This window comes from Pseudorasbora parva, chromosome 9 (genome assembly GCF_024679245.1).
Source record: "Pseudorasbora parva isolate DD20220531a chromosome 9, ASM2467924v1, whole genome shotgun sequence".
Taxonomy (NCBI): Eukaryota; Metazoa; Chordata; class Actinopteri; order Cypriniformes; family Gobionidae; genus Pseudorasbora; species Pseudorasbora parva.
The window spans coordinates 17,624,101-17,648,265 of record NC_090180.1 but is presented as its reverse complement, the minus strand read 5'-3'; the positions used below and the strand labels follow the sequence as shown (position 1 = coordinate 17,648,265).

Here is a 24,165-nt window from a genome sequence, read left to right as displayed (position 1 = left end):
GGAAGGTGTGCCAGACTTTCATTATTTTTGGATTCGTCATTTGGATAAATAAAAAAACACTGGCAAAAACATAACAGCTGTTAAGATTCACAATATGGGTCACTGACATGAATATCTTGTCAGTTTATTACAATACAAAATGTGATTCACACACTCTGTAAAATATCTTAAAATAGGCTACCACTTTTTATATAAATACATTTAGGAATTTGAATTTCTTTATTGGCATACAGTCATAATAGGTTATGCACTGGTATCACTGATATCCTATTAAAAATAATTATTATTGAAAAGAAAAATAAAGTGTATTCAAAATAATAATAAACACTATAGTACATAAATAAAACTACAATAACACTGGTCAGTAAGTCTCTTTAACCCTTAAATGAATTCCGCCAAACATTATTGCATATTCGGGTCTTTAGCGACCCGGATTTATATCTAACATGTATGAATGTCGCAATAATATATAACTCTTTTGACATTAGAGTAATAATTATACAGAACAATAAAAAAAGCATATTTTATTACCTTTTTGGAGCTTGGGGTTCAGTTTGAGCAGTTTTATACCATCATTACTGTCCTCGTCAGAGCTCATTTCCCAGTAGATTCAGCATCTGGATCATATTGGCAATCCATCTCAAACATTTTCTCAAAACTCGTTTTCGACATCTTCAAAATCAATATTTTGATCGCTGACAGCTTCTTCACCAGATCCAACATCAAGTGACTGGCATTAATATTTGATTCCATTTAGTACTTGTTCTGCAGTAAATCAGTAAATCGCTGAGCCTTACCAAGTTTTGCTGATGATATTTCCTGTTCTTTTGTTTTCTGCTTGGGGTAACTATGAGTGACATCTTATGTATAAAAAAAAAAAGTGGCAATGTCTCTTAAACAAAAATTAAATTTTTGTTGTGCAGAAAAAAAAATATAGGCAAGGCAAGGCAAGTTTATTTGTATAGTATATTTCATACCCAATGGCAATTCAATGTGCTTTACATAGAAATGAATTAAAATAGTGGTAACGTATGCATGAGAAAAAAAAATACCATGTGTACGAATAACATTTTTAAAACAAGCATAGTTAAAACAGTTGTAAAGATAATTTAAAAAAAAAATAAAAAAAATAAAAAAATGGTCAGATCCACAATAGTGGTCTGACATAAAAATAAAACATCCTTCAGTTTACAGCCTACGTACATGTACCATCTTAATATACTTGCACTGTTACACTCCTCGGGTCGTTAGCGACCCTAAAGAATTTTTACAAAAAATTAAAAGGAAATCAGGCAGTCGTATTATTTTTTGTTGTGAAGGGTAGTGAGAAGGGTAGTGAATAGGTCCCGGGTCACTAAAGACTTGAGGTATGCATTTAAGTGTTAAATATCAGATAATTTGACCTCATTATGACAAGACAAAGTAAGTTCAGGTTGTAAAACATTATAAACCAGTAGTGCAACACCTCAAAAACTACAATATTAGTATTTTTCATGCCATTCATGATTTTTCTGAATACATTTTTTTTAAGGTAAAATACTTGTATGTTTTAACGCGTTTAGCAAAAAGTTTGTATACTTTTCCTTTTGTGGACACGCTTATATGTTACTGACCCCAAATAAGAGCATTTTAAAAGTCATTACTTGTCACATTTAGTATGTGCGGTAGTCATGAATGATTTCTCAAATCATGCGACTTGTTGAGGATAAGTGGCCTGACATGCCAGACCCACATCAAGATGTTTGGTCTGGAAACTCACCATTGACAGGGCTCAATCCGAGGGGCGGGATAAACGGATGTCTTTCAAACCCCCTCTGCACGGCGTGCACGCAATTGGATTGCGCTACAACCAACCAGAGGAAGTTGAAAGATTAAACTTTCGCTGTATCCGGTCGGCAAAACTCCGAGCACATCTTCCCTTCTTAAGAATGACTTCAGTGCCGTTTTTTGTTCTTTTCTCAAAGAAAAGTTTAACTCCAAGTCTTCCAGAGTCGCGGTCAAATCTGATTCAAAAGACCGCCATTCGCCAGTTTCTTTGTTTACTAGAAGCACGCAAGCGCAACTCGGCCGTCATTATGTTAAGCCCCGCCCACCGACTCTATACACGATGTGATTGGCCCGTCCAGAGTTTGGCTTTTACAGCTCATAAGTGTATTGAGAGTTGCTAGACGACACTCGCGGGCAGATTAGATTTGCTGCCGCTAGGGTGCGTCTAGATTTCTAGGCTAGAGGATAGGTGTACTACACACTTTTTTTGTAATGCCACTTTTTGTAGCAATCTGCAATGTTAAAATGGGTGAAACAAATCCCATAGACTTATAGTACATTGAATGACGGACACCATGGACAAACACCATGTGTATCACCCAAAACTTCTTGGCAATATGGCGGGGAGTTTAGCCAGTGCAAGAACCATTCACATACTATTTCCTCAGATATGTAATGTTGATTTTACAAGACACATGGACTACAGCTAAAGTATGTTTCAGTTGGATCCTTTTGAGAAAGCCTGTCCACTCCATTTTGAAATGACATTGAATTGGCCATGACTATCAAAAGCATCTGAATCATACATCTGTCGTGCGTTTGCTGCTTTATGAGTCACATCCAGCAGACCAGTCGAAACGAGAAGCCGCTGTCTCTTTGGCTTTTTTATGGGCGAAATCAGGAAAACCTAGCCCATATATCAGCGGTGTGGCTGGGGACACAAGGACACAGAGAGGGGCAGTGTACGGCGGGAAGGGGAGGAGGGGCTGCTGAAATGGCCAGACGCTCTCACAGAGGTAGTTTTGTGGGACAGAGAGGATGCTGGGTAAATCTACACTATGGTCTTTTGTAAAGAGAATCAAACGGTTGACCGATCAAACAGAAAGTCAGACGCTCTGTAGACCTTAGCAAGGAAGGTTTGACTACTTAAAGGTCAATTGTAAAGAGTCTCAACGTTCACTTACTGGGGATGTACGTCATGGGGTTGGGCGAAAGGGAAATTGTGAAACACCTTGTGACATTTACTTTGAGTCTAATAATCAGATCTGCAAGTTCAGTATGAGAGTACTGAAAATGTGCAATGTCAGTATGTACATGTCAAAATTTGGTTAATCAGCGTTCACGTATGACGCCTGTAAGATTTATGTGTTGAAGTTTGATTTTTGTTGCTACTGTTGAATTTTTTTCTTATTGTGAGACAACAATTTGATAATGCAGAGGCTGATTTGTATAAATGAATGGCAATACTGTCCTCTTTGTTTAAAGGTCCCGTTCTTCACGTGTTTTCGCTTTGATTATGTTTACAGTGTGCAATATAACATGAGTTCATGTTTCGCGTGTAAATAAAAACAGTATTTTTCACACAATTTACTTATCTGTACACCGCTGTTTCCTCTGTCCTAAAAACGGCCTGATGATTTCCTTGTTCTATGAAGTCCCTCCTTCAGAAACACATAACGAGTTCTGATTGGGCCAGCGCTTCCCGTGTTGTGATTGGACAGCAGCTTAGCGCACTTTGCCCGGAAAGGTCCCGCCTCTTACCATAACGGGGAGATGCAAGCACTGAATGCGCGCTCTTCTCCACGTGGGAGAGCAACAAGACCACGCCCCCTATTTTGCGTGTTCTTGTGGGCGGAGGGTTAGTCAACAAACGGTTCTAGTGACGTCATTCCTGAAGGAAGTGCAGGGGTGTGGTCCAAACCAGCCGTTCGCTGTAGGCTTTGAAAGGGAACTTCTGTTAAATAAAATATCTTGCTTGGCATTGAACTATGAGCTTTATCATTTTACAGGTATTATTTATGCTCTAACAGCAACATTTCACACTAACTAAAGTTTGAAAGATGGAATCGCGAAGAACTAGCCTGACAAACCAGACCCACATCAAGATGTTTGGTCTGGAAACTCACCATTGACAGGGCTCAATCCGAGGGGCGGGATAAATGGATGTCTTTCAAACTCCCTCTGCACGCGATAGGATAGCGCTACACCAACCAGAGCAACGAAGGTGAAACAGAGAATAGATTAAACATTCACCGTATCCGGTCGGCTAAACTCCAAACACATCTTCCCTTTTTAAGAATGACTTCAGTGCCGTTCTTTGTTCTTTTCTCAGAGAAAAGCTTAACTCCAAGTCTTCCAGAGTCGCGGTCAAAGCTGATTCGAAAGGCCGCCGCTGTTCTCCAGTTTCTGTGTTTACTAGAAGCACGCAAGCAACTCGGCCGTCGTCATTATGGCCCCGCCCGCCAACGTGATTGGCCCGTCCAGATTGTGAGGAATACAGCTCAGAAGGGTATTGAGAGTTCCTAGACTACACTTGCGGGCAGATTAGATTTGCTGCCGCTAGGGTGCGTCTAGATTTCTAGGCTAGCGAAGAACGGGACCTTTAATGCAAGTTATGCAATCCACATGATATTCATTTTGAACAGTTTTTTCTTTTGAAAAGTGTGCATTTACAAACAACTTTTCTACAAATACATCACCCAGCACACATTCTCATTTTGATTTTGGACTCTTGTCAAAGGTGAGGTGCATCCTGTTTTGATAGGAAACAATGTTCTGATGTTGACAAGATTCTGTCTGCTACTGTACCTGTAGTAGTGGAACTATTGAACTTTAATCCTGCTGTCACGCTAACAACAGAAAACGTAATGTACATCAAAAGGGAAAATTAATCAGATTGAAATCTACTTTCAATCTGATTAATTTTCCCTTTTGATGTACATTTTCATGGTAGATTTAGTATTTTTTTGTAGTTGGGTGTTACTGTACTTTCTCTAAATGCCTAATTCTAAGCAAGAGCAACAGTTATGTTTGCTACTAAATAAACTATAAAAGAAAAAAAAACACTATTACTTCTATTTCCATAATAAAAATTATAGTAATATATATATGGTGTGTGTGTGTATATTGGAATATAATTATATATATTAGAGGATTCATATGTTCATATTGCTATATTATTAATACATAATACAATAATACAGTCGGAAACAGTAATGCTATGAAATTATTTCAAATAATATTGTCTTTTTTCTATTATATTTTAAAGAAATTAAATTATTAAATACTTTAAAAGGCTGATTTAGTGCTCAAAAAACATTTCTTATTATCAATGTTATGTATCAGTGTTGTGCTGCTTAATATGTTTGTGGAAACAATAATACAGTATCTTTTTTATGATCCTTTGATGAGTAGCAAATACAAAAGAACAAATATTTTTTAAAATTAAAAATGCCATTTTTCATCAATTTAATGTATCTTGCTGAATAAAAGTATCAGTTTCTTTTTAAAAGTGTATAATAATATAATATAATACATTATTTATGTTTCACAATATCTATTACTACTTTCAATCTTCTGATTTTACCAAAATGACCCTGTCCATAATTTCAGGCATCAATAGTTGACAGTGGCACATGCTTGGCTTCATTTAGGCCCCTGGTGAAAGTTGCCCAGTCGTTGTTCTCTCCCAAGCTCCCGTGGCGATGACATATTGATGCTGTTATTCGTGTGTATCCATGCCAGGCTTCAGATCTACACACACGGCTTAAATTGACTCCATATGTGAAACATCTTGAACGCAGGAGGCTTCTCTAAAATGACCTTATTCATCAGGAGTAATGCACTGTATATCCCTCACAGACGTCAGCAGGGTTAATACAAACCCTTCGCTCGGTTTTACAACGGTTACGCACATGGTATCCGGAGCTCATTGTTGGATGTGGTCACTTTATTTGTAGGTGCTCCCTAGAACTCAGTAATTAACTCATCAATTAAACTCAAGGGATCGGATTTATTGAAGTGTTTGCGTTCATGCTAATCGATGCTTGGGGTATTTCTGCCACATGACCATATAGAAGCGTGATGATGAATACCGCAGTAATTAATTGGCTGTCTTATTCAACCCACAGCAGAAAGCCACACTTGCTGAATGTTTTGTTTAAATCATTTTTCCTTGCTATAATGCTTGGATGGTTTCATCTGTTCCTCGTCAACTGATTCTTTTAAATGACTTTAGAAAGAAAATTGGGATTTAAAATGGTAAAATGTTTAAATGTAGGGATAATATGAGGCCTGAACATCAACATAGGAACTTCTAGTAATCTCGATTCACATGCCGCTGCGTTCCTAACTGTGTCAGAGTGCAATTCATCGGCATTGCCACAGTTGTAGTAGAAAACCATTTTTTAAAATAATATTATTATAATTTCAAATAACAATTTTATATTTTAATATGATTTAAAATGTAATTTATTCCTGTGATTCAAAGCTGAATGTTCAGCATCATTACTCCATAGTGTCACATAATCCTTCAGAAATCTAATATGATTCGCTGCTTTAAGAAAAAAAATCGTATTATTATCAAAGTTAAAAAAAATCTTTTTTTGTGGAATCAAAAATACATTCTTACTTAAAATAGAATAATTAAAATCTTGGAATATAATATTTTGTATAATTAATGTATTTACTGTCACTGCTCAATTTAATGCATCCTCAATTCTGAATAAAAGTCTTTAAAAATCTAACCCCAAACTTTCAACTGCATCCCAATGAGCACAAAATATATTTTCAAGAATGTTTAATCAACATTCAAACTTGATGACTTTTTGAAAGTATTTCATTAAAGTTTCATCAAGTATGGTGACATAAAATAAAACGTGCTTAGAAAAGCGGCACATTTTATTTTGTCGCCATACTTGATCGTTCAACTACTCGTGTAACTGTATTTAAATAGGGAAAACGTGGAGGTGTTTGGTCACTTCTAACTTGATCTCTGTTTGGTACCATAGTGAGTGAATGAACTGGGCTTAGTAGGCTAAGCTAAATGCTATCAGATCGTCACAGCGCATCAGTGCGAATAAGTGCACGCACTGAGACGAGAGAGGGATGTATCAACTCGTTTTAGTTAAGGGAATAACATAGTTTAATATGAAAAAGCGAGGAAGTATCCCTTTAACAATACTTGAAAAAAAAATTCTGTTACAAATTTGAGGCGGATATTTTTTTTTTTAAAAACATAAGTAGATCAGAACATTTGTGATAGAATCTTTGCTTACGCACATGTCTTCTCTTTCTTTTGATGTATTTTATGTTCAGATATTCATACAACAAAATATTCAGTGGGCCATGAACGTTTGTAAAAATGATCCAAAATGCTGGTGCTGGCTAGCAACTTTTCTTTAAAAAACGCTGCATAAAACATTAAGTTTAGTTTTAAATTATGATTTAGTTATGTTTTTCTACCAGTTGAACTTGCCGGTGCAACTTTCCTATGGTCATCCTGCAGTGAGGCAGGGAATAAATGTTAATATAGACAATATTTGCCGTCTTTGTGAAACCTAGCTGCAGCCTTAGGGGAGACTCCAGCCTAAGTGTGTCGCACGGAAGTCTGCTCCACGATTTAGCGGCGTCTCAACCTCCGGGGAAGTGGTTTACTTTGCTTGGCTCCTGTTGAGCTTTGACTGGATCCTGGCCAGCAAAGGGAGTAAAGTTTGCCTCTCTGGTTGCTCCTGCAAATACAGCCCCGGCTTTGATTTCATACCTCCTTCTCGTTAGCCCTATCGGGGGATCAAATGGAGGTGGTGGGGGGTTCTATGAGTCCTGATCTCTCGCTAAATCCCAATACCGCCTTGGGAAAGGCTTGTGTCTACTAAAAGATCAGAGGCTCACTGTAAGGGTGGTGGAGTCGCTCAAACTGACAGATACATTGCAGACCCTTTCTGCAAAATTTGTAGTGGATGTAATTCATTCTTCTCAGATTTTGGACTTTTTACTGTTGTCTTGTCAACTCTTTGTCCAGCAGCACAAATCTTTGTCTTTATTTTCAAAGGTATATTTTCAACTTGTTACGTGAGATGAAATGTTAAATTTGACCGTAAAGGTCAATACTTATTTTAACCCCCAAAATTATTTTGTATTAAGATAATGAAACCTACTTAGGAGATCTTGTGTTGTTGTTGTTTGCATTGTGACATTATTTTCATAATTAAGTACATTCTCTGCAAAAACTTTAATTTTCATTACTCTCTATATATTTATTTTAATATGTATACATTTATATGAATACACATTGAATATATGAAGTGATGATGAAAAATATTTGTAGTGACATATATTTTTAAATACTTAAATTAAAAAAAATGGCATTATACATTATTTTAAAAAAAGAGAAACAGCAATGAAATAATGAAAACAGCAAAAATAAAAACTCAAAAATAAACTATTCCGATATATTTTAATAATGAACACTTGGGAAAATATGCTCAATCTACATGAATATAAATGGGAAAAGAGATACATGGCATTTAGGCTTTAGGCTAAATGTCATTTAGGGTAGAAATATAGATGTGTTTTTTTTAATCCATTGATTTATCCATCAAGACAATTTATTAACAATATATTCTCTCCTCCCTTTGGTTTCAATTAAATGCATTTTCAGTCAACAGAAGAATTTGAGTTTTAGAGTCCCTCCCACTAAGCTCTCCTGGGTCTGAGGCTCATTGACACATCAGCACAAGGCGATGTGAAGAGAAAGAGACTCGCTAGCAACAGACTGCACAGTAGGTGTGTTTGGAGACCGAGCCTGTGACACAATGGAAAGGACTATGTAGCGAGCAGTGAGCTATTAATCCAGCTGCTATCAGAGCAGAATGACTACATCAGCAGCACTCAGCCCACCATGAAAGATCACTGCTGCCCTATCTGCACTGCTCCCTCCGGACCACCTTTTCTGGCCATGCAACAGAGGCTGGATCCTGAATGCATATCCGTGTGTCTCTTACCAGATGAATCCTACCAGAAGCTGGCCGTGGAGACCATGGAGGAGCTAGACTGGTGCCTGGACCAGCTGGAGACCATCCAGACGTACCGCTCCGTTAGTGACATGGCCTCCAACAAGGTGAGATGGCACCTGAGCATTGCTCTTTAAACTCGAAAGCTGCTTTCTGCTTGTCTGCATGCAAAATTTTATTTGCTGCAAACTTACTAGTACTTTTTGATGCCTTCCACATTTGTCTGTTGTTTCAAAGCCTAAGTCTTCAAAGTTTGTTTGATATATAATTTAGATGCAATAAGGAGGATTTGGTATTCTGTAAACACTAGTGAAATATATTTAATCTATCACTAGGATTTGATAGTAATGATTTCCATAGTGTGCCAGGTTAGTCACAGCTCTCAAATGCAGTTTTGAAACCTGGATTTCTTTTGTGCTGATACATGGATCGAGTATGTTGTTCTTGAACTGTCTGGTCATGTTTATGAGATTAATACTGGGAACGTCATTAATGATGAGTTGTTGACGTGGGATCTAGAGATATTTTCACAAAACATTTATACTGTCAGCATAAAAGCATGCAATGAGAACTTGATTCATTGCCTGATTATTACCCAATTTCTTAAGAAACACTCAAATAATGTGTATTAACTGGGAAAATCCTAGTTTATAGCAACTGTGTATATCAACTATATCAGTGTTGTCTTGGTGAAAGGCATTTCGCCAAGTTGGTTATCATTTTATTTTAAACACATGAATTAAACTCTGTGATTGTGGGTGGTTATGGATTTGGTGGATTTACTGGAACCAGTGTGGAAAGGAAACTGCTGAAACGCTCATTACTTAGAGTGAAAAACCAAATGATTAAACCAGTTTTTTTTCATGCAGGCATTTTTTGAGTATTGCTACTGCCACAGTTGTGACCTCATTGCTTTGTTTACCCTGAGACCTAATCAGATCAGATAGAAAGCATAGAGTAATAGAGGACGCACATTACTTTGCTAACATTGAGGCATTCCAGACTGAATTACACTGAATTTGATCACACACAAACACAATATATATATATATATATATATATATATATATATATATATATATATATATATATATATATATATATATATATATATATATATATATATATATATATATATATATATATATATATTCAATGTAAAAATGCAGCAAATATAACAAAAAAGTATACTATAATGAAATAAAATTCAGTTCTATAAAGTATTTTATTCTGTATATTATGATACTTATACCATGCACTAACTCATTTTATATAATTAAGCCTGAAACTTTAATATATATATATATATATATATATATATATATATATATATATATATATATATATATATATATATAACATACAATGTTATGGTCATATAATATATTGATTATTGTTTATTTCTGTAACACTTTACAATAAGGTTTCATTTGTTAACATTAGTAATATTAACTAACATTGAACTAACAATGAGCAATATATTTGTTACAGTATTTATTCATCTTTGTTAACGTTAGTTGATAAAATAGAGTTGTTCATTGTTAATTACTGTTAATTCACAGCACACAGTGCATTAATTAATGTTAACAAATACAACAATTGATCTAATAATGTATTAGTAAATGTTGAAATCAACAAAGATCAATAAATACTGTAGAAGTGCTGTTAATTATTAGTTCATGTTAACTGATGTAGGTAACTAATGTCAACTAATGAAACCTTATTGTAAAGTGTTACCAATGTTTAAAAATAATTAGTTATGTTAGTTCATTATTTATTGTTGAAAGTGGAAAGGCAACACATAATGAAAGTCAGCTACATTGTGCAAGTCTTCAATTCACGTCATAAAATGAACGACTAAAGACTGAGTCTTTTTGTCACGCCTTTGAAGTTCTGTGAGTAGTAATTGAGTCAGATCCACCCATGTGTGTAGTCAGAACAAGAGTAGCGTGGTCTCTGCACGTCTGTACCTGAGCCGGTGGACGGAGAGAGGGAGGGAGGGAGGGAGGAGGGCACATCTACAGTGAGGTGAATCAGTCGGCACTTTGTCTAACGCATTTCCTGACAGCCGTCAGAGTGAGCTCACACACAGGCACTGCCTTGCCACATGCTCACCAATAGTGCACGAAACACCATCACTGTAACAATGGGACTGTGCCACTCTGAGAAAAGGACAAAGTTTGGTCTGCAAAAAAGTTGGAAAGAGGTAAGTTTTAGTTTTTTTGTGGACTTTGATCAAATTCTGGCTTTGCTTTGCGGTATAAGCAACCGATTCATCTGTTTCTGTTATTGGAGATTGGTTGTCCTCTTTGGTGTAAGATATTAGCTTACTGGTATGTTGTTACAAGAAATTATTTTCTGAAGTTTGAATATGTTTAGATGTGTGCAACAATTTAATTAATGAAAACAGGGAATAGTGCAGGAGTTTCACTTTCTCAAATTTGTTGTGATTGTTTTGAAAGTTTTAAAATTGTTTAATTAATAAAACTGCAATTTTAATTTGAATGTTTAATTTAAATAATTAATTTAAACTGACAATTTATTAACAACTTGATTCATTTAAAACTTTTTTTAAAAATATCCTTATTTTACAAAACATTAAATGTTAAACAATAAAAATGTTAATACATTTTAAGTATTAAGTATAAATAATAATGATAATTTGTATTCATATAAAAACTTGGTTGCACTTGTATGTACACTTACGTGTACCTACAGTTTACGTACTTAAGAAAGTACTAGTTAATATAAGGTTACTATGGGTTAAAGTTAGGTTTAGGGGTAGGTTTAGGGTTTTTGCAATTATTATAATAAGTACATAGTATGTACAAGGTGAACAGGACTGTAAAATAAAGTGCTACCAATTTTTTTTACATGTAGTATACTGTAGACTAGTAGAAAATGTATACTTGTTTATCTCGGTACAACAGTGTCTAGTTCTTTTATAACATCAGCTGAAGTGTACTTACATTTATGTGTTTAACAGATGCTTTTATCCGAAGCAACTTGCAAGATATACACTGTAGCAATTTTTAATTCCTTGGGAAGTTGTTAACTTCATAGGCTGTTATGTTTAAAACGTCCCAGTTTTAAATGAGAAAACTTCCCAGTACAGAACAATATACAATAAAAAATGTTTGAAACTTCCCGGTACAAAACAATATATTGCGGGAATACAGCTGATGTGTCATTTGTTATTACATGAGAAGGATGTGAGATACTGATTAAATCTTAGTATTTGTGTGCAAGTTGAGTATGTACTATATTTCTGTGGAGGAGGTTTGGGTTTAGGTTCATGTAATCACTCGGCTCTGATGTTGTTAGAGTTTTCTTTGATATGATTAGTTAAGAAATTACTAGAGACCAAAGATAATGTATGTGCCATGCATGGATATTGCATAAAAATATGCACGTACAAATTGAAAAGCAACATTGTTAGTCTTGCGAGTTAAAATCAGAGCATTGTGGGATTTGTGTGTTTATGTGCATGCATCCCTCTTTCCTGCGGCAAAGGATGTGTAGTGTAAAGACGAGAGAGAGAGAGAGAGAGAGAGAGAGAGAGAGAGAGAGAGAGAGTGAGGGAGGGAGAGAGAGAGAGAGAGAGAGAGAGAGAGAGAGAGAGAGAGAGAGAGAGAGAGAGAGAGAGAGAGAGAGAGCGAGAGAGAGAGAGGGTGAAATCGAGATGGAAAATAACCGAGAGAGAAACAAGACTTAGTGTTGAAAACACAGTACGGCAGATGCAGCAGGTCTCATGGAATTCTGTCTGGATTTCTCCTCGTTGTTGCTGTTTATGGGAACCTGGCTAGGATGTGAAACAGAATACAGAGGGATGAGATCAGGAGAGACTCTGGGCTTTTGTTTGAGCTGAGAAGAGTTTGTATAACTCAAATGAAGAAAGGAGTTCAGGATTTAGGCTACGAACTGAAGACTCCATCATGCCTGAAGTCAACTACCTGCTTTCAGTGTCCTGGGGTTACATCAAGGTGTGTTTGTGGGTTATTAACCAACGCACGGTGTTTGCCATGCATTGGTTGTTTCATTTGGATGTTGGAGTTTCTTGCATTGCTCGTTTGGCAATTCATAGAATAAGAAGTCCAGAAATATTTATAATGTATACATTTAATAAGACTTGTCTTGTTTTTTGTTTTAGTTCAAGAGGATGTTGAATCGGGAACTGACACATATGTCTGAGATGAGTCGTTCTGGAAACCAGGTGTCTGAGTTCATCTCCAACACATTCTTAGGTGAGTCTGAGTATTCTTTTCATCATCTTATAAAATGCGATACCATGGAGAGAAGAGAGATTAAAGGTATAGTTCACCCCAAAATGAAATTTCTGTCATCTCGCTAACCCTAACCCTCATGTCGTTCCAAACCAGTAAGACCTTCATTCATCTTCGGAACACAAATTAAGATATTTTTGATGAAATCCAAGAGCTTTCTGACCCCACATAGACAGCAACACAATGACCATTTTCAAGGGACATAAAAGTAGTAAAAACATTGTTAAAATAGTCCACTATAAAGTGGTTCAACTTTAATGTTATAAAGTGACGGGAAAACTTTTTGTGCGCAAACTAAAATAATGACTTTATTCAACAACCATTTCTCTTTCGCGCCACTCTCCTCTGCAAACTCAAAATATGCAGAGTTTCAGACAAGTGGGCTAAACTGAGAAACCCAAACATCATGAGAAATTTGGTGAAAGCCATATCTCAGATGGTAACAGAGATAAAAGATTGTGGATAAAGAAGCCATCTCGCTTCTCCATGAAAACACTGATAGCTAGCGAGAGGAGGCCTGCACCTCTGTTTTTCAAACCAGTCTGATCTGGTCTGGCATCTACGCAGCGTGAGAGAGTGTGTGAGAGAAAGGAGGGCTGAAACTGTAGTCTGCTTCAGATGCCACAGGGTCACTGTACTCCCCTAACCCTGCCGTTCAGAGCCTCACAGCCTACACACTTACTCATCAACAGGAGAGTCATCCGCAGGGAGATTTTCAGACAAACGCTCTTAATATTCAGTGGTACAGAGCTCACACACAGCTCAAGCTCTCCTGGCTGAGAAACAAGGGATGTTTAGAAATAGAAGAAAGAATAAGTGGTTCTGACCGCATGGGACGTCAAGAGATTTCTCTTTGTCTCAGATGTTTTCTCTTAAAAGACCTAGAAATAACATTAGACACAACTATACTTTACAACATATGGGCCAAAAGTACTTTTTATTAGAAAATGTGTTAGTTTTCCTCAAATATTTATGGTTTGTTTCAAACCTTTTTAGATTTGTACAACTTAATTTCACCATAAACACAAGCTAAATTAGCTCTAATATGAAAGTGTAATTCACTTAACATACCAGCATCAACAATTAAACCAAACACTAAGCTGTTACATCAACGGTTTAAACTGTTTTGGCAACTTGAAAACTCATGGCTGCTGTTGTGAATTGAGTATGCGAGTGCTGAAATGAACAATCTCATGAGTAACAGGCCGAAACCTCTTCCCCCTGTAGATAAACAGAATGAACTGGAGATCCCTTCGCCCACTTCGAAATCGCGGGAGAGGAAGAGGAGGCAGCAGCAGCTCATGACTCAGATCAGCGGAGTGAGGAAGGTCACGCATGGCCCTGGTCTGTCCAGCAGCACCAGTACGGCTCGGTTTGGCGTAAAAACAGATTTGGAGGACTTGCTCTCTAAGGTATAGTTGTATGTAACAGACCAACTGTTGCAGGGAAATTTTGCCACGTTTATACCGTAACTGGACTGATTATCTCTTGCCTTTTTGTAGGACCTGGAGAACATCAACAAGTGGGGTCTGAACATCTTCAAAGTCGCAGAGCACTCTCACCAACGGCCTCTAACCTGCATCATGTATGCCATCTTTCAGGTTAGTACATAATAAAAGCTCATATATTTCAATATACGTTTTTTTTTTAAATACATGCAACTAAAGCACTTTGATCACAAACGGTGGATTTTGAGAGCATCGAGTTGTAAAGAACTTTGTAATTTGCAACAGTTTATACCACGCTTTGGAGGCTTCTGGCCTTGCTAGGCCTGAAGAGCCATCCTCACCTTAACATCTAAAGCATGTTTTTTCTTTTCTTTAGGAGAGAGATTTAATGAAGACATTTAAGATCCCAGTGGACACCTTTGTGACATACATGATGACTCTTGAAGACCACTACCATGCAGATGTGGCCTATCACAACAGTCTACACGCGGCTGATGTGGCCCAGTCCACACACATCCTGCTGTCCACACCTGCACTGGATGTAAGAAGCTCGTATATGTAGCCAGTCGTAGCTGTTTCTGAGCCCTTTGAACTGACTTGTCTTTAATCTTCCTCACGTGTGAACCCTCTAATCTCTAAACGGCCTGCATGTTTTGTCTGCAGCTGGTTTTCGCTTTGTCTTCTCTTAGTGCAAAAATAAAAGTCTTTTATCTAGCAAAATATTTTCTTTTATTAAAGGTCAGCAAACACAGTCAAAGCTGAATCTGTTTCAATTTGCAGAGTTACAATGCTTAAACTGTGCAACATACAGTACCTGACAAAGTTCAATGCACTGAGGAAAGTTGATCCGCGTTGTGTAACACAATCCTTTCGCTGTTATTATTCACAGGCAGTCTTTACAGACCTGGAGATCCTGGCCGCTATCTTTGCAGCAGCCATCCATGACGTGGACCACCCAGGGGTCTCAAACCAGTTCCTAATTAATACCAGTGAGTGTGTGTTTTATCTACGCCTCCCTTTACATATTGAAAACTGCATGCTTATGGATCCAAACTGCCGCAGTTATTGAAACTCAAACCATATGGAAGAACAAAGCCTCAATGTTATGACTGTTTCATGTCTCTCATAAACACCATACCTCTCTTTACTGCAGACTCCGAGCTGGCCCTCATGTACAATGATGAGTCTGTTCTCGAGAACCATCACCTAGCGGTTGGTTTCAAGCTCTTGCAAGGGGAAAACTGTGATATCTTCCAAAACCTCTCCAAGAAACAGCGACAGTCTCTCAGGAAAATGGTCATTGACGTGGTAGGCAGAATTTGTACTCTGTCACATTTTACACTGATACATTTTGAAGGTGTGGCCTCATTAAAGAAAATTTGGACAAAATTTTAAACAGAAAATTCCCTATAGGTTACATTTATTTTAAAAGCAAGTATTTGAGCTTGAACGTGCTTTTTTTGTTAATTAGGGCATTAGCTAATTTTAACTAATAGGACCTTGATTTAAAGACTTACCAAACATAATAGATTTACTAACAGCTTGCGCCAACACAAACCCTCTTTTGCCGTTAAAAAACTACTGTCAGGATTTACTAAAGACAAACTGTGAAAAAATTGCGCTGAAAAGGCATGGACAGTGTTGTCTTTGCAGCTGACCTTATTGCATATGTATTTGTAGGAGTTTCCCTTTCAGACGCAAAATTTACAGAAAGTGAGTATTTAAATGAATCACGCAAGGTGATTTACTAAGGTTTATGCTAGTCAATTATCATTTACACTAATTTGCGCTGCTCTTGGTAGATTGTGTAGGTCATTATGGAAATGATCCGGCTGCGTTTTTGTTATTTGTATTTGCTTTTCATCAGTAGATCACGTGCTGAACTTTCCACTCCCATTGCCATTTATTTGGGGAATTGTGCTAGCACACTAATTTAGTAAATCTGCCACTTTAACTTTAATTCCAGTATTTCACTCTCACACAAAACTCTCACCCGCACAGATTCCTATTTAAATTGGAATTTGGGCTGCAAAATTATGTTGAACACTTGTAATTCTCCTAATTAAGTCTCCATCTCTCTCAATAGGTACTAGCGACAGACATGTCCAAGCACATGAGCTTACTGGCTGACTTAAAGACAATGGTTGAGACAAAGAAGGTGACTAGTTCAGGAGTGTTGTTGCTTGACAACTATACAGACAGGATACAGGTGAGTCTTGGCTTATGTGTCCTCAACAACAACATTCGTTTCTGCACTACTTCCTCAATATCATTCAACGTTCTGTCTCACTATGTCCACAGGTCTTACGAAATATGGTTCACTGTGCCGATCTCAGCAATCCCACCAAGCCATTAGATCTGTACCGGCAATGGACGGACCGCATTATGGAAGAGTTTTTCCACCAGGGTGACCGAGAGAGAGAGCGAGGCATGGAGATCAGCCCGATGTGTGACAAACACACTGCTTCAGTGGAGAAGTCTCAGGTGGGCATCCAAAGAATCCATCGCCTCCAAGTCATTCGGAAAAAGAAGTGCACTTTAGCATACTTTTAATAAGAGCACTTATTATGGAAATAACATACTTTAAAACAATATACTACATTAACTAAATGTAATGTTTTTCAAACCTTTAACTGAATGTTATTTACAATTAATTGAAAATGTATTAGTTTAAATTTATATTCTATTCAATTAGTGAATTAGATTTTTGACCCACTTTTCACCCAGTATTACTACATTTTTATAGGCCTAAGTTCTTTCATAATTACTATTGTCTATAAAATACTGTATATACACTTTGTAATTTCTATTGAAAGTTGAAATATATATATTACAGATTTGCAATTCAGTATATTTAAAATATATTACCTGTAAATTTAAAATGAAATAACACTACTGATAAAAATGTGCATGTGTTTTTTAAAGCATGACAAAATATTACTATATTTAATTTTTAAAATACAAATTACAAATTAAATTACTTCATTTGGCATTAAAAAGTGGCCTTTTAAAAGTGTACTTAAGTGTGTTAAGAACATGTAATGTCCATTTATTTCATTATTATCTGCAGATAGTTTTTGTTCCTATATACATTGAAGATTCAAAGTACTGAACACTTCAAGTGGGCATTCAATACAATTAAGTGCACTTCTTTCGAGATTGTTCAAGTCAGGGCATTTCTAGAAGGGACTTATCATGTGTTTGTTTTCCTTTTAGGTTGGTTTCATTGACTACATCGTGCACCCACTATGGGAGACTTGGGCTGACTTGGTGCATCCAGATGCACAGGATATCTTGGACACTTTAGAAGAGAACAGGAACTGGTACCACAGCATGATACCACAGAGTCCCTCCCCGCCCTTTTTCGAAACAGGAACTGACGGTGGAGATAAGTTTCAGTTCGAGTTGGAGGTTGAGGTTGAAGAAGAAGCCAAGCAGGATACAGAAAACCTCTTAGAGACAGATGGTGTAGAGATTGTGACACGTTCTCCTTCATCTGCTGAGACGTAGCACCTCACTACAATGGCTTTTATGTTGGCCTTATTTGATTACAGATTAAGTGGAGGAACGTTTTTCTCCTGTTACCTGAGAATCCCACAGAGGACCACTGTGTCTTGGGACTCTGGCGTTGTTACAGAGCCTTAAAGGGGAGCGAGCGAACATCCTACACAATATGGTTTTCACAGAATCCAGTCAAGTTGGACATTGGCAGATGTGGATGGACAGCCATACCGAAAGTGCCATAAACTGGATTTTCTTAATCTCCGAATGGAGTGGGTTTCTGTGAAGCAGAAATGCTGACCTTCTTTTAAGAGGGGTTTGTACTACAACATCAAAGTCACTTTTTTGTAAAAAACAACACAAAAACAGACACGACAAAAGGGACTACTTTTTTGTACTTTTTTGGTGTCACGTCCAACTACACTTTTGAAAATGTCAAAAGTGAGGTATGTTGTCATGCTGAAAGAAAAATCATGTAATTCCCAGTTGTGTATTGGGAATGCAGTCTTCCTAAAATTTAGACAACTGAATAATCAAGTTTTGTGCCAGCATACTTTAACTTTATTTAAGTTATAAAAAGTTATCTTTGTACTTTGTAAAAAACATGTTTTTATTTTAAAAGGCGTTCTTATAAAGCGATTCCTCTGGTACAACTAATGTTTTATGTCAAATTAACTAAAAACAGGATCCAAAGAGTCTAGCATTTTAGTGGTTACTCTTAAGGAATATCCTGGGGTGGATATAATTTAAGCTCATTCGAGTATTAGTGAGGTTTATGTTGCTTACCACAGGGGAAAATTTTATATATTTGACTTCTATTACTTCCATTGTAAGAGCCATTATAAGAACAATAATGAACTATTTATTGATTTTTACTTTTTTTGAAACTGATGGATGAGTCAAAATGATTTTTTTCTTTGGTAACTGACATTATCCCAAAGATGCTGTCGTTTGAGCTGCACTAGTATTGAACCCAGATCATTCCTTTAAAACCACTTTAATATGGGAAACAAACATCCCAATAATAGCGACATTAAACCAGTTTATAACTGTTTTTATGTACTATATATTAAAAAAATTACCTCTTTGTGTCTGTAAATGTCACTAAGATACTTTTATGTCAAAGGAACAAAAGAGATTCCAGATTTTACATAAAAAATTTCAACCCAATCTGAATCTCAATTCATTTCTCTTTATATGTTTAATTTCTCAGAATCTAAGCTGTTAATATTCGTGGAACAAAGTCAACAATAAACCTCAATTACACAATCACTGATGTCAAACAATCTGCTTACTGGTCAGGAACGGATGTGGTGAACACACGTCATTCTGACTGAGATTAGCCTTTAGTTAAAATCACCAAGTATCTGTTGTTCCTAACAAGATGTATACTATTAGCTTTTTTCCTCTTTTTTGTAAATTAATAGAGGAGTCTTATTCATGGAAGCATGACTACATTTTGCCCTTGCAACTGACATAAATTGTCCAAATTCAAATAACAGTTACAGTATGAAGCTATAACTTGTCTTTTTTTACTCATGTTTATCATTGTGAAGCAGACTATAAACACATGCACACAAAGATCAACTGATTTCACTGGTGGAATCACTGTTATTTCTATTATTATATTTATTATTATTATTATATTATTATTTTAAACCTCTGTTAAAGTTGTGTTGCACAATTTCTTATTTGTCAAAAAAGAGAGAGATTAAAGAAATGTTTTTGGTCTGTAAGTGCTGTAATTTTTTTGCATGTCTATCTATAGAGCCAGACAGTATAGAATTGAACTTGAACCAACAGGTTAAAATTGTCATAGTAACAGTCCTGCACATAATATAAGCCATATAATATAGCTACAAGAAAAAAATATACTGCTGCAAGCACCAATTATTGGGGCCAAGCACAAACAACACAATTGTCATATCATACAAGCGGTCTAGGAGGAGTTTGAAAAAGTAGGTTTATAAAGAAAAACAAAATGGCAGACAGGAACTTTGTCTAACTATGGCAACATTGGTAGGCCAATCTATGTTTTTGACATGACTCAAGGAATCTATTAGGACCATTGTTTCCTTACAATAAGTTAATGTAATCAAAAGTTAAATTGTTTCGTTATAACTTTTGACCACAAGGTAACGCTGACCCAAAACATTTTGAGTACTGTAAGGGCATGGTGCTGAAGATACATTTTCATAGTGTAATGTATTTATAAAATATAGCACACAAAATTCAAAATGGCTGACACCAAAATTGGAAAAGACCAGTCTCAAAAACACATAAATGCGTATAAATAGTAAAAGTGTGCAATGTCGTGGAATGTATACGCCAAAACTCCCTTTTGGCGTGCATATGATACGCTGTTTTTCGCGTGCATATGATACGCTCTTTATGGCGTATGACACGCTCTCTTGGGTAGGTTTAGGGTAGTGGGGTGGGGGGTTCGTATGTATAATACGCCATAAAGTGCGTATCATATGCACGTGAAAAACAGAGTATCATATGCACGCCAAAAGGAGTTTTGGCGTATACATTCCACGACATTGCACACTCGTACTATTTATATGCATTTTTCGTGAGATCCGGCTGTTCCGTCACAAACTACCTTGTAACCAATCACGTTAATGCGGGGGCAGGCTTTAGCATATCATTACTTTGCTGTGAAGCAGGGGAGTCAAGAAAAGCCAAGTTATCCCGGTACATTTTTCTGTTGTTATGGAAAATGTGGTACTTTTAGCAATACAGCTAAATTAATATATCATTTTGGAAATAAATGTGGATTTTTGTTAATGTATGTGTTAATTCAAATATGGCAGTATTGTAAAAACTTTTTAGAACAAATCTATCAAAATATTGCCCTTGCAATTATGGCACACTAAAAGATTATTATAAAAATATTTAATCTTTAATTTCATTTATTAAATGTAATTGCATTTATTAAATACATACATGAAAACGTGTGGAATAATTAAACCACCACAGCTCATACTCTGGTTAGCTATTTCCGCTGATCACACCGACATAAAACACTAAAAACAGAATGAAACAAAGTACTTATTCTCCACATATCAGAGTAGAGATCATGCAGACGTGACATCTGCCACCACCTAGAACCAACTGAAGCGCATCTTGCTCAGCAAGACTGGTTTCACTGATCAACATTTATGCTAAAGTTTACCAGTAAAGTTGATGATCAGCTTCAGCACTCTAAACTTTGTGTAGCGAACGCTGTGTTTGCACTGATTGAATCTGAAGTTGTTATAAAGCATCTCATAGATTCCACCCTAGAAATTTGATTCAAATGAAACAAACCCCTCATGCTTAAATTGTGTCTATAGGGATATAATCACCAGAATATTAAAGAGACTTTAAACAACCACATAGCTATACCGCAACCTTACACACCACATTAGCATCATGCACTCTAAAAAACAAATGCTTTGGCTCAATAACAGCAACAAGTGCAACAGGTATAGCATTAATGCTTTTTAGTTATGACAACTTCTAATGAAATTATGTTCAACCAACAAACTACACTGACTAAGAGGAACTTCATTTGTAGTGAATTGTTTAAAAAGCAAAAAACAAATGACTAGTTCCAAATCATTTCAGCATTACTGAGTGGTGGTAAATAATCTCATCTAACCCCAAAAAATTCAGCACATCAGAAACGTTTTAAAATGTCAAACATAACAGTGGAATATTTAGAAGGATCTATTGACAGAAATGCAATATAATATACATAACTATGTTTACAGTAAGACCTTACATAATTAACTGTTTTGTTTTTATTACCTTAGAATGAGGCATTTCTATCTACACGCACCGTGTGTCCCGTTACAGTGAAGTCACATTTTGTACCGAGTCTACCTACATGTTTCTACAGTAACCCTTATGGACAAACCTTAATGGAGAAACTGCTCTACAGAGAGCTACTCTCTTCTGTCTCAGATGACAAAATTGTTGTCCTGTGTCAGCCACTGTAGCTTCTCTATGTGCATGAAAAGGAGGGGTGAGCGGTGGACGGTTACAATTCACAACTTTTTAGAACTATATCTTTATCGTATCATTGTAGTTATCATCCTTGGTGTGAACCGGCCTTACCCAGTCTTATGTAAACCATCCTGGGAACTAGAAATCCACTGCCCAATTTGTTTTAAGTTATCAAGACCATTATAGTTACTAGACAAAGGCAAAGCTACTACAATTTTTTTATTTTTTTATTATTACACACAAAGTTGATGTAATGATTGCATATTGTGTCACCAGAACTCATAAAGACTTAATTAAATCATTAATTGGAATTTGCAACCATGCATTTATTTAAGTTGTGATAATAAAGTGTGGAGGGAAAGTTTTGCACAGCTAAAAATCTAGTTTGGTAAATATAAAGCAGTTTACTGAAATATATGTTCTGACATAGTGTTGTTTGTAGTTGGTTGAATCAATTTTGTTTTTGTTTTGTTTTTAAAGACAAGAGGACGGGGTTTTCAGAGTTATCAGAGCATATGGGGATGATGCTATTTAGGGTAGTCACTTTTTACCCAAACTCCCGTGACACTTGGGTTAACTTTTTCCATCGCTGCCATGTCGGTAGCTATGAAAGCTTGGGACACAAGCCACACATAACCTTGCAGTGTTTGACGTCAAAGTGCTTGTTGTTCCAGTGAGCCGCATGTGGAAACTCAATACATGTGGGCCACTTGAGGATTTTCTTAGGGCCCTGAGTTCCAGAGGAGGAAGTAATCAAGCTTCTACATGGTGAAAACCAGTCTGATCACTTTCCATTTACAGAAAAGAGCAAATTTCCTGATAGCAGGATTGTTTATCATGCACTCAAGATGAGGGCCATGTTGAATATCTGATCATGGTTTCACAGAATTCATTCAAGGGGAATAAAACAATGTTGTTGACAGAGAGGGAGACAATTCCTGAGAACCTAGCTTGGACCTTGCTTTGTGCACTGGTGCGTAGTCATGTTGGAACACAAAGTTGGGAGCATGAACTTGTCTACCAATGTCATGGTATTCTGAAGCATTAAGAGTTCCTTTCACTAAGGGGCCAAGCCCAAACCCTGAAAAACAACCCCACACCATAATCCCCCCTCCACCAAATGTATCACTTGGCACAATGCAGTCAGGCAAGTACCATTCTCATAGCAACTGGCAACCCAGACTCGTCCATCGGATTGCCAGACAGAGAAGCGTGATTCATCACTCCAGAGAACACGTCTCCACTGCTCTAGAGTCCAGAGGCACGCCGCTTTACACCACTGCATGCAACGCTTTGCATTGGACTTGATGTTAAGCTTGCAGCTGCTCAGCCATGGAAAACCCATACCATGAAGAATTGAATTCACTGAGTTCCTGAGAGCGACCCAATCTTTAATAAATGTTTTTAGAAGCGTCTGCATGCCTTGGGGCTTGATTTTTTTTTTACACCTGTGGCTATTGAAGTGATTTGAACACCGGAATTCAATTATATGGATGGGTGTCTCAACAACCCCCAAAAAACGAAATAAAAATAAATAAATGCTTTTACGGCAGTTATGTATATATTTTGCTGTGTGGTGTTTTAGTAGGAAATATCAGTCTCTTTGGAAGGTAATCTGTTGATCACATCTAATCTTCACTCTCACCCAGCACCACAAACACAAACGTCAAACATTCTTCACATGTGTAGCCAATTTCACATGCATGAAACCAAATTTACATGCACAAAAACTATTCATGTGCATTATAATGTGTGTTACAAAGTGAGTACATTTGTCTCTGAAGTAAAGGCTGGACTACAATAGAGCAGATAGTGAACAGTGTTTTCCGTGGGACATGGTAAGTCTCTTTGGGGTGCACTTTGGGCTTTTTCACTTTGTAAACCTATAACATAAACAAAAAAAGATATTATAACACAATAAAGAACAAGGAAAAGGAAAAAAAAAAGCATAATATGAGTAGCCTAGAAATCTAGACCCACCCTAGCGGCAGCAAATCTAATCTGCCACGAGTGTCGTCTCTCAATACACTTCTAAGCTGTAAACAGCAAACTCTTGCCGGGCCAATCACATCGTGTATAGAGTCGATGGGCGGGGCTTAACATAATGACGGCCGAGTTGCACTTGTGTGCTTCTAGTAAACACAGAAACTGGCGAATGGCGGT

General features: G+C 36.7%; 1 protein-coding gene across 2 annotated transcripts in view; it reads left to right on the top strand.

Annotated features, from left to right (window-relative positions):
- pde4bb (phosphodiesterase 4B, cAMP-specific b) overlaps positions 1-19,278 on the top strand; it is a 78,056-nt gene extending 58,778 nt beyond the window's left edge. For both annotated transcript variants that reach the window (XM_067454198.1, XM_067454200.1), the window contains 10 exons: positions 8,772-8,884; positions 12,928-13,021; positions 14,288-14,472; positions 14,563-14,661; positions 14,885-15,049; positions 15,398-15,497; positions 15,662-15,816; positions 16,595-16,717; positions 16,810-16,992; positions 17,725-19,278. In XM_067454198.1, the coding sequence (XP_067310299.1) occupies positions 8,772-8,884; positions 12,928-13,021; positions 14,288-14,472; positions 14,563-14,661; positions 14,885-15,049; positions 15,398-15,497; positions 15,662-15,816; positions 16,595-16,717; positions 16,810-16,992; positions 17,725-18,018 (1,511 nt within the window). In that variant the 3' untranslated portion in view covers positions 18,019-19,278. The remainder of the gene's footprint in view (positions 1-8,771; positions 8,885-12,927; positions 13,022-14,287; positions 14,473-14,562; positions 14,662-14,884; positions 15,050-15,397; positions 15,498-15,661; positions 15,817-16,594; positions 16,718-16,809; positions 16,993-17,724) is intronic.
- The last annotated feature ends 4,887 nt before the right edge of the window (positions 19,279-24,165 follow it).